The sequence below is a fragment of the Hibiscus syriacus genome, unplaced genomic scaffold (assembly GCF_006381635.1).
Source record: "Hibiscus syriacus cultivar Baekdansim isolate YM2019G1 unplaced genomic scaffold, ASM638163v2 tig00111779_pilon, whole genome shotgun sequence".
Lineage (NCBI taxonomy): Eukaryota > Viridiplantae > Streptophyta > Magnoliopsida > Malvales > Malvaceae > Hibiscus > Hibiscus syriacus.
The window spans coordinates 1,167,682-1,181,436 of record NW_024063176.1 but is presented as its reverse complement, the minus strand read 5'-3'; the positions used below and the strand labels follow the sequence as shown (position 1 = coordinate 1,181,436).

Below are 13,755 nucleotides of genomic sequence, written 5' to 3'. Positions count from 1 at the left end.
AAGAAATGGCTTTAGAGGCAGTTAGAACTTGGGATTATGAGTTTGCGATGTCCGAACTAGTACTAACTTTTTAAGATTTAATTATCGACGCTCTTACCAGATTTTGGGTCCATAATGAAGAATTTTGTAGAAGTTTCACCTTTTTCAGGAAAGGCAAAAGAAAAAGAAGGAAAGAATGATCAAGCTACATGCTTCTTTCCTGGCAATTGCGTCAGATTTTAGAGTTGTGAAGATGTAAAACAATGATAGATTCTGTACATGTAAGAATTGGCTTTGTAGAGTAGTGCAAGACTTCTTCTACCTAATGAATAACTAATATAAATACAGATTCCAAATATAACCGATGCTTAAATTTTTTCTTCCAAAATCATGTTCAAATCATATGTATCAAGATCAGGTGTGATGGGATGGTTACTTAAAAACATCTCTTCCAACATAATTAGGAATTTAGTGCAATCTGGGTTGTACAATCTCCTTGTTTGATATTTTTTTATTCAATAAATTTGATCCCTTTTTCAATAGCAATACCATGAACAGTGTCACGAGAGAGGTTTTTTTTTCTGTTTCTTTATATTATATTGCTGTAGTAATTTTATATCTATGGTGTCAATTATGTTCAGGTTAAATCTATTACTTGGCTCAAGCTCAAGACCCAGAAGATCAAAACATAAATTTAAAGCTGAATAAGAACTATGGCAGTTTCCATGAGAGATTTAGATCCAGCTTTTCAGGGAGCTGGACAAAAAGCGTATCCTTAAATTTTTTAAATGTGCAATCATCCTGAGTGTTTACTCTTATTCAGATTGACAGTGAAATAATTTTTTCATAGTAATTTAGGTTCTATGTATAGTCTAGGGTGACAAAAATTATAGTTAGCAATCAGCTGCTGTTTTAATCTTGGGTATGTCTGCTTTTGAGTTGCGCATCTTCATGAACTATTCTCCTTAACAGTGTGAAGTGGAATTGAGATATGGCGCATTGAAAACTTCCGCCCTGTTCCTGCTCTGAAGTCATCTCATGGCAAATTTTTCACAGGCGATTCTTATGTTATTTTGAAGGCAAGTTATTTTGTCAAGAAGCATCATATTAGATTTAGATATTGCATGCTTCTATCGGCACCTGAATCTGAAGCCTGTGGACTTATTTTTATTTTTAATGCAACACTAAAAGGCAATGGTAATGGAGAAAACAGTCTGCTGGAGGCTTTTAATGATAAACTTTGCCAGGTTTTAAGCATTTGGCTGATGTTCTCATTTCATTTCCATTGGGTTAATCTGAGGATTTAAGGTGCATCTAACTTTTACAATGTTCTATAATATTATTATTTTTTCTTGGCTCAGATAACTGCCTTAAAAAGTGGTGCTTTGCGTCATGATATCCACTACTGGCTTGGTAAAGATACATCCCAGGTAAACCTTGTTCCCACAAACGTCTTTTCTCTTGTTCAACTCCTAACATGTCAGTTAGTATAGATTGGATTTGAAATTAGAAAGAATTATTGGATCAATTTTGTGACCACAACTTGTTTTAACATAGGATGAAGCAGGTGCTGCTGCAGTCAAGACTGTTGAACTTGATGCTGCCCTTGGAGGGCGTGCTGTTCAATATCGTGAAGTTCAGGGCCATGAAACTGAGAAGTTTCTTTCCTATTTTAAGCCATGTATTATACCCCAGGAAGGTGGAGTAGCATCTGGATTCAAACATGTTGAGGAAGAAGAACATAAGATACGCTTGTTTGTATGCAGAGGCAAACATGTTGTCCATGTAAAAGAGGCAAGTCTTTCGGCCTCATTATCTTCTAAGGATTAACAATGCTCATTGTTGAGTGCGTTTCAGTACTTTTCTTTCAAGAAGTTGATGGCTTGTGTCGTATGGCAGGTTCCATTTGCTCGATCCTCACTTAATCATGATGACATCTTTATTCTGGATACAAAGTCTAAAATATTTCAATTTAATGGGTCCAATTCATCCATTCAAGAGAGGGCAAAAGCCCTAGAAGTTGTCCAATACATTAAAGATACTTATCATGATGGGAAATGTGAGGTAGCTGCCATTGGTGAGTAAACCAACAGATACAGTTCATGAAGGAAGGAAGGAAGGGGAGAATAAGATAAATGGAGTAAGAAGTGGATAGTTGTATATAAACTAATAGATTCTATCTTATTACTCTATGCAGAGGATGGAAAGCTGATGGCTGATGTTGAAACTGGAGAATTTTGGGGATTCTTTGGTGGCTTTGCTCCACTTCCAAGGAAGACTGCTAGTGGTGAGGATAGACCTGTTGAGTCTCATCCAGCCAAACTACTTAGGTAAATTTTTGTTCTTGGTTCGGGGATGGTGATTATGGTCAATCATTGTCTGGTTGATTACCTCCACAAATTCATTTTTTTCTTTCTCTTAATAGATCAGTTAGTATCTTTGAGTGGAAAGAAAATACTTTTGCATTTGGTAAAGGACCTTCTTTTGGGTCCTATTGTTTCATACTTTGAACAATGCTCTCACCTCGATTATGTTTGCTTTTCAAGTGTTGAGAAGGGGCAGACAAAGCCTGTTGATACCGATTCCTTTACAAGCGAGTTGTTGGACACAAATAAATGCTATATTTTAGATTGTGGATTAGAAGTGTTTGTATGGATGGGAAGAAATACTTCTCTTGATGAAAGAAAGAGCGCAAGTGGAGCATCTGAGGTAATTGCCTTCTAAGGTGATTTAGACCAACTTTTATTAGGATTTCTCATTAACCCCTTTTGTATTGTTGATGTTACCGACCAGGAGTTAACCCGTGGTTCTGATCGACCAAAATCCCAAATAATTCGTATAATTGAGGGGTTTGAGACTGTTTTATTTAAGTCGAAGTTTGAGTCCTGGCCCCAGACCACTAATGTTGCTGTTACTGTGGATGGTAGAAGCAAAGTTGCTGGTCAGTAATTGAATTATCTTGCAATTTTGTTGTTTTTGCAGTACAAATTATCCTTGCTTAATAATTTTACTATTTTAGCCATCAAAATCATTATCTGTCAACTTGAAACATATTTTTAGCTCTTTTACGACGCCAAGGGCTGAATGTCAAGGGTCTGGCAAAGGCTGCTCCAGTGAAGGAAGAACCTCAACCGTATATTGACTGCACTGGAAATTTGCAGGTATGTTTGTACTTGTGTTGTTTATGTATATTTTCCTATGTGCTAAATCTTTGTATATCGTGATCCTTTACTGCTGTGCTTCCCAAACAGTGGAGCTCTCAATTTTATCTTGGGGGATGTTGCACTTACATTAAAGTAATACATACTTGAATATGATTAAAGTTCAAAGTAAAAACTGAAGTAAATAAGATATAAGGTAACATTTTCTGTTACTAACATTAGTAAGAAACTTTCTATAAAAAAAATAGTAAGAAACTGGCTGCCTAAATATTTGACATCTATTTGTTTATTTTTCTATTGGAAAGAAAAATTCATGATATAAGTTGAAAGATCATGTGCATAAATATTTATAATATACAAATGTACAAAAAGGTTACCTTTTGGTTGTTAGACTGATGACCTACAGCCATTCCAAGCTCTTGAATAACATTACGAACTTATCTTTTTGGTTCCAATGATGGGCTTATATCAATGTTAAGAATTTCTTTAGTTCTGTCTATAGACATGTTATCTCGCTTGAACATATAGCAAGCTTAGTTCTTTTCTAGCAGTTTCCCTTCCTGCTGCATTTGGATTAATGAACATTTTACCTATCCAAAGAAGGTAAAAGGATGAAGTTAATAGTTTCTTTTTGAAGGAAAATGAAGTCAGTAATTGTGTATGAACAAATATGAATTACTATGTCAATTAAATTTCACATGGGGATCGAATTTTACCTATTGAGAAGTTGGGAATACATCTTATTGAATCTTCAAAATATAGGGGGATGGATGTCCCTAACCAGCCCCTTATATAGCAAAATGTTATGCACTTAAGCAACATTTTATGTTTCTTCCAGTTAATGTGTGATACTAATATCTTATTTCATGGAAAATTACTGTTTAACTTTGCAATGCTCTATGAGGTTTTTGGACTTCATTGAATGGGGGAATCTCTCTCCCTCTTTCTCTTATGCTAACTGTGATTGGATTTGGTGTCAGTGGTGCTTTTCTCTCCTTTCTGTGGACATAGTATATGCACACATTGATTTCAGCATTTTGAAGCCAGTTTACTGATGATAGTATTGATTTGTCTGCGCAGGTTTGGCGTGTGAATGGCCAGAAAAAAGCTCTCCTTCCAGCTTCTGATCAGTCAAAATTTTACAGCGGGGATTGCTACATTTTTCAATATTCTTATCCTGGAGAAGACAAAGAAGAGTATCTCATAGGAACATGGGTTGGAAAGCAGAGTGTTGAGGTGAATAATTATTCCTTGACTGTCTTTTATCTCTCAATTCCCAACACTTTTGAGTGACATAATGCTTTCACTTCTGGTGACAACTATCTTTTGTCCGGAACAGTAAACACACATGTACCATGGATTTGAATTTTCCTCCTATACCTATATCTTATTCACTATGTGTGTCTTTATCATGATACCTTTTCTTACAATGCTTGTGTTCGTGTTGTTACTTTACTGATCATGAGTTTTTGCTTAACAGGAAGAAAGAGTTTCCGCAGTCTCTTTAGCGACCAAAATGGTTGAAGCAATGAAGTTCCAGGCTACCCAGGTAGCTTTCTTTTAACTAGAGCATTGTTCTTTTGCTGTATGTTTCTACTTTCCTTCTGATGATATCTTAACTGATTAACAGGCTTGCATCCACGAGGGAAGTGAACCCATTCAATTCTTTTCTATCTTCCAGAGCTTTATTGTGTTTAAGGTTTGAGAAATTTTGATTCATAACTTCCTTCAATGGTTACTCATGTTTTAGGTTTTCCCTAGATGACTAGTTCGATTATGTAAAATTCATCAGGGTGGTCTTAGTGAGGGATACAAGAATTATATTGTGGAGAAGGAAATCCCAGATGGAACATACACAGAAGATGGTCTTGCACTGTTTCGAGTACAGGGTTCTGGACCTGATAATATGCAAGCAATACAACTTGAAGCAGTATGTACCAAGTTTCATCTACCATCTTTGTTTCCTTATGAAATTGTTACACGATTATCCTGTTAGAACTAATTTTTATGGGAAGTGAAAAATCTCCATCTGACTACGGTTGGGTACTTGTTTTTATTGTTTTTTAAAAGGTGAATGGACTGTGTTTTGCCTTTTCCATGACCAGACAATGTAAAAGCACGAATTCTAAAACAGTTGCTAGTATAGATACAAAAATATAATCTGTTCTGCAGGACATTTATTGCTTATTGGATAGAACTTATGTTTTTCTCCATTTTTCCTTTATTTGACTTATATCAGGTCGCGTCATCTCTGAACTCCTCATACTGTTATATATTACATAGTGGTTCCAATATATTCACATGGGCTGGGAACTTAACTTCCCCTGATGACCATGAGCTTGTTGAGCGACAACTGGATATGATAAAGGTATGTTTTATATTTTGAAGCAAGTTCCTTCCCTGAACTTCTTTTTGTTAGTATGGCTAAGTGGGTAGTTTCCCTTCATTGTTTTGAATATTATGATTCATTTTGGGTTCAGTTATTTGAGCTATTTTATTTGATTCTTTAACTTCTGATTCATGTTCACTTCTAATTGAGTTTTCTTGGTGTTTTTTATTGGCTTATGCTACCCTTATGGTTCTCTCCAGCCTAATTTACAATCCAAGCCACAAAAAGAAGGTTCGGAATCCGAACAGTTTTGGGAGTTGCTCGGAGGAAAATCTGAATACCCAAGCCAAAAGATTGCAAGGGAACCTGAAGGTGATCCCCACCTATTCTCCTGCACGTTCTCGAAAGGTATTGGACACTCTTTAATGGTTACAAGGTTATTCATGGTCTCCTAATTCTAGAAAAGTAAAATGTTTATTCAATATTATAATTTTCTAATTCCTTTTCCTTCTTCATCATCATGTTTAATTGCAAATTGTACTGCAATCTGCAGGGAATCTTAAGGTTCGTATCTACGTTTCTGCTACTTCCTAAACACCGCAGCATAAATCCACGTTTAATATGGTTTGAATTTTTAATTTTTCGTATGTGGGTTCTTAAAACGTAAGGGTTTTATCTAATCTCTTCGTAACTTCATATGTTCAATCCATATATGGATCATGTTAGCATGCTTTTAAATTTTAAAAGTATGCATGACTTTTATCATATCACAATGATACTTATGAAACAGTGCTTTGAGCTTCTGACATTATATTCCGAAAATGACAAGCTAAAATAAGGAAAAGAAAACAATTTTGTACATTATTGTCTTTTGTCTGCACTGTTGGCTTCAACTGAAGTTCTTATGCAGGTGATCGAGATATTTAACTTCACCCAGGATGATTTGATGACGGAAGACATATTCATCCTAGATTGCCACTCGGATATCTTTGTCTGGGTTGGACAACAGGTCAATACCAAGAATAAATTGCAGGCCTTGACTATTGGCCAGGTAAGATCAAACAGTTAGTATAGAAGGTGGAATGTCGTTGCACTCTATTTTTAAGGGTACTATTTTCATTATCAACAAATTATGGATGTCGAGTCATGAGTGCCGCTACATATGCTTAAATCATAAAACTTAAAAAACTTATGTATATGGACTTGTCCTTGGTTGGTTCATACAATATCTTTTAGGAAGTTGTGTTCTTACCTTTCCTTCTGTTGTTGCTCAGAAATTTCTTGAACAGGATGTTCTCTTAGAAAATTTATCCAGTGAAGCTCCGGTCTACATAGTCATGGAAGGGAGCGAGCCACCCTTCTTCACCCGTTTTTACACATGGGATTCTGTGAAGTCCGCGGTAAGTATATTTACTACTACATTTGAAGTGCTCGTGGTTGATATCTTTGCAAGGATCTTAATGTCTTTATTTTCTTGCAGATGCATGGAAACTCATTTCAAAGGAAACTTATCATTGTGAAAACCGGGGGTACACCAGCAATTGATGTAAGACTCAACTTTAGTCTTTCGGAGTAGTTGAACTATCTCTGCTTTCGATATTGAGTGATCATAATCTATGTTGCACAGACACTTCGTTTTTCTTGAAGTATTCATGCATAACACTCGTGTCCAAAGCAAATCCAGATATATGACTCGAAAGACTTTCTAATTACATGGAAAAACATTTTTAAAAAATGAACATACCCCATATTCAACATTCACATGAAAACTGGAGTCGGAGTAACATAGCATGTGTGTATGTTTGTGTTCTTGTTACTACTTCAACAGTCGTCTTTAGAGTTATTTCTCTTAATACCATCATATTACATGTTTAGAAACCCAAGCGGAGAACACCGGTATCACATGGTGGAAGGTCCAGTAGTGTGCCAGACAGATCACAACGTTCAAGAAGTATGTCCTTCAGTCCTGAACGGGTTCGTGTGAGGGGAAGGTCTCCTGCATTCAATGCACTAGCAGCTGCATATGAGAATCCTAATGCTAGAAACCTTTCTACTCCGCCACCCATGGTTAAAAAACTGTATCCAAAATCTGTGACCCCTGATTATGCGAAAAAGTCTGCAGCTATAGCAGCTCTCACTGCATCTTTCGAACAACGACCACCAGCTCGAGAGACCATCATACCTAGATCTGTGAAAGGTATATGCTTTCTGTGTTTCGAGATGAGTTTATGTTATTTTCATGTTTGTACTTAAAGCCATAAGTATGTTTCTTTGTGAAGTGAGCCCACCGACACCCAAATCAACACCGGTGCCTAACTCTAAGGAGAATTCCATTAGCAGAAAACTAGAATCTCTTACTATACAAGAAGATGCAAAAGAGGGTGAGGCTGAAGACGAGGAAGGCCTTCCGATATACCCTTATGAACATCTCAAAACAACATCAACCGATCCTGTTTCTGAAGTAGATGTGACCAAGCGAGAGGTATGCTTTTAAGATGGTATCATGTTGTTCTAGGCATTTATGATCATTTCTTCTCCGAGACTCTTATATCTGAAATATGCAGACGTACCTGTCATTCGAGGAGTTCAAGGAGAAGTTTGGGATGAAAAAGGATGCATTCTATAAGTTACCTAAGTGGAAACAAAACAAGCTAAAAATGGCTCTTCAACTGTTCTAAGCCCCCCTTTGATTCTGCTATTGATTTACAAACCACCCCTGCAAATGAGAGTGCAGGTGGAACACAACATGCTTGCAAATTTGTACAATTTCTTTCCATTTTTCATCATCAAGTTTGCTTTTATATCTTAAACCAAATCCGCGAATCGGTCTAACTGCACACATTTTGTTCAGCTGCAGTGGGGTGAATCGAACCCGATTTCCCTAGGAAGTTTTTGGATTTCAACCCCCTTTTTCCCCTCATGTGGTTGTTTGGATGTCTAGAAAAATTATTCCTTTTTTTCTTTGTTGTTTTTGGTTGTGTTAGCTTACTGGAATTCTTCATGGTCGAGGTTTGCATTTTTTTTAACTTATTTTTTTGTTTATTTTTTGGGTTTGCAAATGATTAAAAGTAGAACAGTAATTGGGACAATTTAGGTTGTATCTTGTAAACTTGAGGATGAAAGTTTGTACAGAGGAGTGTAAGAACCCGGAACTAGTTCATTTTGTCTTTTATTTTGGATAATAAAAGTGTGTTTTGTTATTGTTATACTTATAATAAATAATGTGTCATTGAGATTCATTTGATCAATAATATGTAAGCAGGATCTATCAGATGCTTTTGAGATTTGAAAAAAACATAGTATTTTTAAAAAAATAATTTTAATTCTTCTAAAATAAATTTTCAAAAATATATAATGAGTGTCAAGTTTTGAATGGTTGATATATTTTTTAACGTTTGTGGAAAATTAAACATATCAAATGATAATGCGTTAAATATCTATTTTGGATAAAAAAATTAAACACCTAAAAAGTATAATTTAATCATTTATTTTATATTTTTTTCGGAAGATTCTGTGTTATCAGATTATTGAGACATGTGTCATTAATAATATTTAGGCTTTGTTCTATTTTAATATCTAATTTTTTTTAATCGTGTATAACTTTTTAATTTAGATTTCAATTTAATATCTTGTTGTTAAAAATTAAACGGTATTAATAATGTGAAATTTATATTACAAGACGCGTGGAATATAGAAAAAAAAAAGTTTCACATCCGTTAATTTTTAATGGTAGGATATGAAATTGAAAATTAAATCAAATGTTAGTATAATTTTAAAAATAAATAAAGTTTAAGTATTAAAATGAATAAAAAGTGATCATTTAAATACTAAATGTGTTATTTACCCTAATATCTAACAAGAAATATAGAGAAACTCAGTTGGAATACATTTTATTACTTTTGTTTAATTGTTAAATATGTTAACAACGATCTTCATTAACAAATAAACTAATTGATTTATTTTGGTTTAACATCAAAATATTTTAAAAATGGAATATATCCGTATCAAAACATATATTTATATTTATTAACAATCAGTTGGTCTAGTGAAACGAAACATTTGATTTCTTAAGTAAGATTAAGAATTTGAACACTAATGTATACGAATGAAATAAATTGAGTTAGGATGGTCATTCCACAATGAATCTATGCAAAATACGATATTAATTAATTGACCAATATATTAAATATTAATAATAAATTAAAAAAACATATATTCATATTCAAAATTAAAATCTAAATTCTAATGCCATGAAATTGTGCCTCGTTTGAGTCAATCATCTTCATCAAAATCAGGCTGAACCGACTGCTCGAACTCGGCATCCATAATAACCCCATCTATAACATGCACAACAAGCTTCCCTCTCCTTATATCAACCCTCTCCAACTTCACTCCATTAACCACCAACACTCCACCTTCATCCTTCGAAACAAACAACTCAAACCCCGACAACGAATCATATGACACCTCTTTGCCGGCCGACACCATAGTTGAGTCGAGAACTCGAGGAATGGCTGAGAAACCCAACACACGAGAGATGAGTGCGTACGTATCGTTCATCTTTTCCCCTACCAAACTATCACTCGTGTTTAACCTCAAATCACGCTCGAAAGCCGTTTCCGAAGGGAGAAAAACGGTGAAAGTGAGATCTTCAGGTAACATATTGATCATCATATTTCCAAAAGAACCGATTGAGTTGTAGTTATCGGAGGCTTTAAGCGAGTTCATGTTGTTGTAAAAGGACATTGAACCGTTGCTGGTGATAATGTCCGGAACTTTCATCATCGTAATGATCAATAACGAAATAAAACAAAGAAACACCACAAAGAACACAAAAGCAATTGAGCTTTTCAAATGGTAACCTCTCCTCATCTATTTTACTTCATTGCCAAGTGAACTCCATCTGGGATTTGGCTATTTAAAATACCTATTCGACGAATAAGAATATTGTATTATTAATATATATATATATATATATGATAATCAAAATCTAAATCTAAATAATGACACTGAAATTAAATTGAATCTATTGAAACAATGCAACATAAACTTTTTTTCTCGAGAATCAAAACGACGAAAAGAATCTTAGCGCTTCATACTTGCAATGAAAAAGAGAATAAAACAGTATACAAGTAAACAGAGAATCAGAAAGTTTCCAGCAGAGTTGCTATATTTCACCAGATTTAGAACCGGAAATTGTAATCAATTCCCATGATTCAAAGAGATCAAAACTCAGACCGAGATCGATTGTTGAAAATCAAATTGCAAAAGAGAAAAGGGAGAGGTAAAGAAGTTTACATACCTGATTAACTTCGAAAACTGTTGCTCTTAAAGAATCAGCGAAGCACGAAAACCTTTTGTTGAAGTCCCAATCAGAGAATGCAGACTTCGATTTCAAGTAGTGGAGTTTGAGACGACGAGATGGAAAACGGAGTCCCAAATCTTACCTTTTGAATGTTAACAACGCACTTTCACGTGAAATTATCTTGGAAAATGTTCTCCACTTAACTTAGGTCAAACGTTTATACATTTTAGGATAAATTACCTTGTTAGTGTCCCATATATTTTTATATTTTTGTTTCAATAATCTAACTTTAATAATGGGTAAACTATGTATTTAGTCATCTACCAATTCCAGTAGTTATGTTTTGGTCACCCAACTATTTTTTTCTTAAAATCATACATTACGTTACGTTTTGCTCACCCACTGTTAAAAAATTAATAATGATGTTTATATGTCATTATAAGACAATACCATATCATCGTTAAAAAAATAAAAGAATTGTCATGTTAGCAATTATATTTATTTTTTAATAACAAATGACTAAAACGAAACAAAAATGTAATATAAGGTATGATTTTGAAAAAAACAGTTAGGAGACGAAAGCGAAACTACTGGAATAGATGGGCAACCTAAATATGTAGTTTATCCTATATTTTTTGGGGTAAACTACACCCAATGTAACTTTTGTTTTTATCTATCTTATTTTGGTTACTAATTTTGAAACAGTTATACCTTCGTCACTTATATTATTATTTATTACATTTTGATCACTGATATTAACTCTCATTAGCTTAATGACGAGGCGTGTTAAAAATGATAATTTTTTAATTTGATTCCTGAACTTTAAATAAAATATCAAATTTTCTTCTAAACTCTCTCGACCTCTATTTTAACACACGCCACCTCTGCTTACAGTTAATGTTACTCCGACCACCTTTCGTCTTCTTCCCCATCTCTCCACCTCCTCTTATCTCCTTCCCACTTAATTTCTCTATTTTCTCAGCTATAATCTTATCCAGTGGCCACCTTATAAATCCATGGCTTAGTGAGTTGAGTAGTCGACCTTTACTTTACGCCCTTTGATTTGTCATTCACCAGTTTGTTCACTCCTTCCACCATATCAATGATCAATCCATGCTTTTACCATTTTCATGATATATTAAAATATAGGGTAAACTATTGTTTAGTACTTTAACTATAACTTTTGTTCCGTTTTGATCACCCAATTATTTTTTAAACTATATCTAACATTATATTTTGGTTTCATTTTAGTCACTAGGCTTTAAAAAATTAATGGACCTGTTGATGTGACATTTTCTTTAATTCCTATCACTGTGTGGTTGGTCCTAGGGGAAGAGGGAGTTAAGTGGTTGACCAACATCTTTAATATTATTTTAGAGACTGCCAAGATGCCAGAGGAGTGGAGAGAGTCTACGGTGATACCAATCTTTAAGAATAAAGGAGATCCCCAACGTTGTGGCAACTACAGAGGTATTAAACTACTAAGTCATACCATGAAGCTATGGGAAAGAGTGATAGAGGCTAGGTTGAGACATGTTACTAGGGTTTCGGAAAACCAATTTGGTTTTGTAACACCCCAACCCGTATCCGATCCGACTACGAGTCTGAGATGTCACATTGACTTTTTAAAACCTTTTTCTTACAAAATATCAAAACATTTGAACTTATATTAAGAAAAAGTGATCATATATTGTTCAATTGTGTTTGGTATAAAAGTATGAGATAAAAACATATTTATGAATAGTAAAATACGGTATGAACAGTACCGTATGAACATTACCTGCTACAGTACTTTCGGTAAAATACTTATAAATTCGTATAAAATCTCTATTTACATATGAACCTTACAAAACTTAATCATATGATTTTACAAAACCGATTAAAACACATCGGATTTAAACCTTTATTTACATGCCAACCACTATCATTGTTACAAAATACATATTATACATTTATGTTCTGATCTGATCTTTGGAAAGGAGAAACTGACCTGTCTGGCATAACTTTTACCAATCTTCCTCTTCTCAAACCTACGCGTGAAATAATCACACGCTAAGTCGTTGACTTAGTGAGGCATATAAAATATATATGAAAACCATATAACATTTCATAAAATAAAATGCATACATATTCATATACCATCATCATCATAATCTCTATTTATCATATGATTTTGTACCTATCATTTCTCATTTGATCATCACTAATTTCTTTATATACTATATCAGCATATAATATAAACTTCAAATCTCACTATTGCATAAATAATTACCAATCTCATATAACAAATACATTTCACTTAGGAATGCACACAATATCACATATGAATCTTGTAAATACTTTCAATGTCTTTTATGGGCCCATGTACATTACTGAGAACTCAAGGTATTCGAGTAAATTGAGGTTGTGCACTATTACTGTCACCACAGCTCGTATAAGTCCCACTGAGTGGCATATGAAATTTGTCCCGAAGGACCTGTGAATATGTCCCGAAGGACCTATGAGTTGTCCCGAAGGACCTATGAAACCCTCAACTCTTGGCATGCCAACTATACCCCTAGCTCTCAAGACACATAACATGGGCATTGTCATTTATATCATTTCACTTCACTTATTCATATCATTTCCTTTCTGTCACGTACCATATGTACGTGTAATCATTGATCTTATAATCACATATTTCATATAGTCACTTGGCTTATTTCATTTCACATTGGCCATGTCTCATAGCATATATCACACATGCATATAATCATGTAACATATATAATAACCTATATCCATTTCATGTATCCATTCAGATATCCAAATCATAAATCAAATAACATTGTATTATTACATACTTTGTTCCATAGCCATATATTTACATATCTTCTACTTACCTAGTTTACTCTGTTTCACCCATAGTCACATAATCACGTAATTTACTTACGCATAGATCATTTTCATACCTAAATCATATAACACCCAATTCTTCCTCAT

General features: G+C 34.2%; 2 protein-coding genes across 2 annotated transcripts; one reads left to right on the top strand and one right to left on the bottom strand.

The window, feature by feature from the left end:
- Positions 1-645: 645 nt before the first annotated feature.
- On the top strand, positions 646-8,632 carry LOC120170424 (villin-4-like). The gene is made up of 22 exons (XM_039178355.1): positions 646-748; positions 959-1,058; positions 1,341-1,409; positions 1,537-1,773; positions 1,879-2,056; positions 2,177-2,309; positions 2,526-2,688; positions 2,773-2,920; positions 3,040-3,140; positions 4,221-4,376; positions 4,621-4,689; positions 4,771-4,839; positions 4,933-5,070; positions 5,380-5,508; positions 5,730-5,877; positions 6,023-6,033; positions 6,380-6,520; positions 6,744-6,869; positions 6,950-7,015; positions 7,345-7,666; positions 7,749-7,951; positions 8,034-8,632. Exons 1-22 carry the CDS (start codon positions 693-695, stop codon positions 8,145-8,147), a joined length of 2,877 nt encoding a protein of 958 aa, XP_039034286.1. The 5' UTR covers positions 646-692; the 3' UTR covers positions 8,148-8,632.
- Positions 8,633-9,718: 1,086 nt separating this feature from the next.
- On the bottom strand, positions 9,719-10,897 carry LOC120170297. Its single transcript, XM_039178262.1, has 2 exons — positions 10,772-10,897; positions 9,719-10,396 (listed from the first exon to the last, which is right to left on the bottom strand). The coding sequence occupies exon 2, from the start codon at positions 10,339-10,341 to the stop codon at positions 9,742-9,744; it is 600 nt and encodes a 199-aa protein (XP_039034193.1). The 5' UTR covers positions 10,342-10,396; positions 10,772-10,897; the 3' UTR covers positions 9,719-9,741.
- Between the last annotated feature and the right edge of the window lie 2,858 nt (positions 10,898-13,755).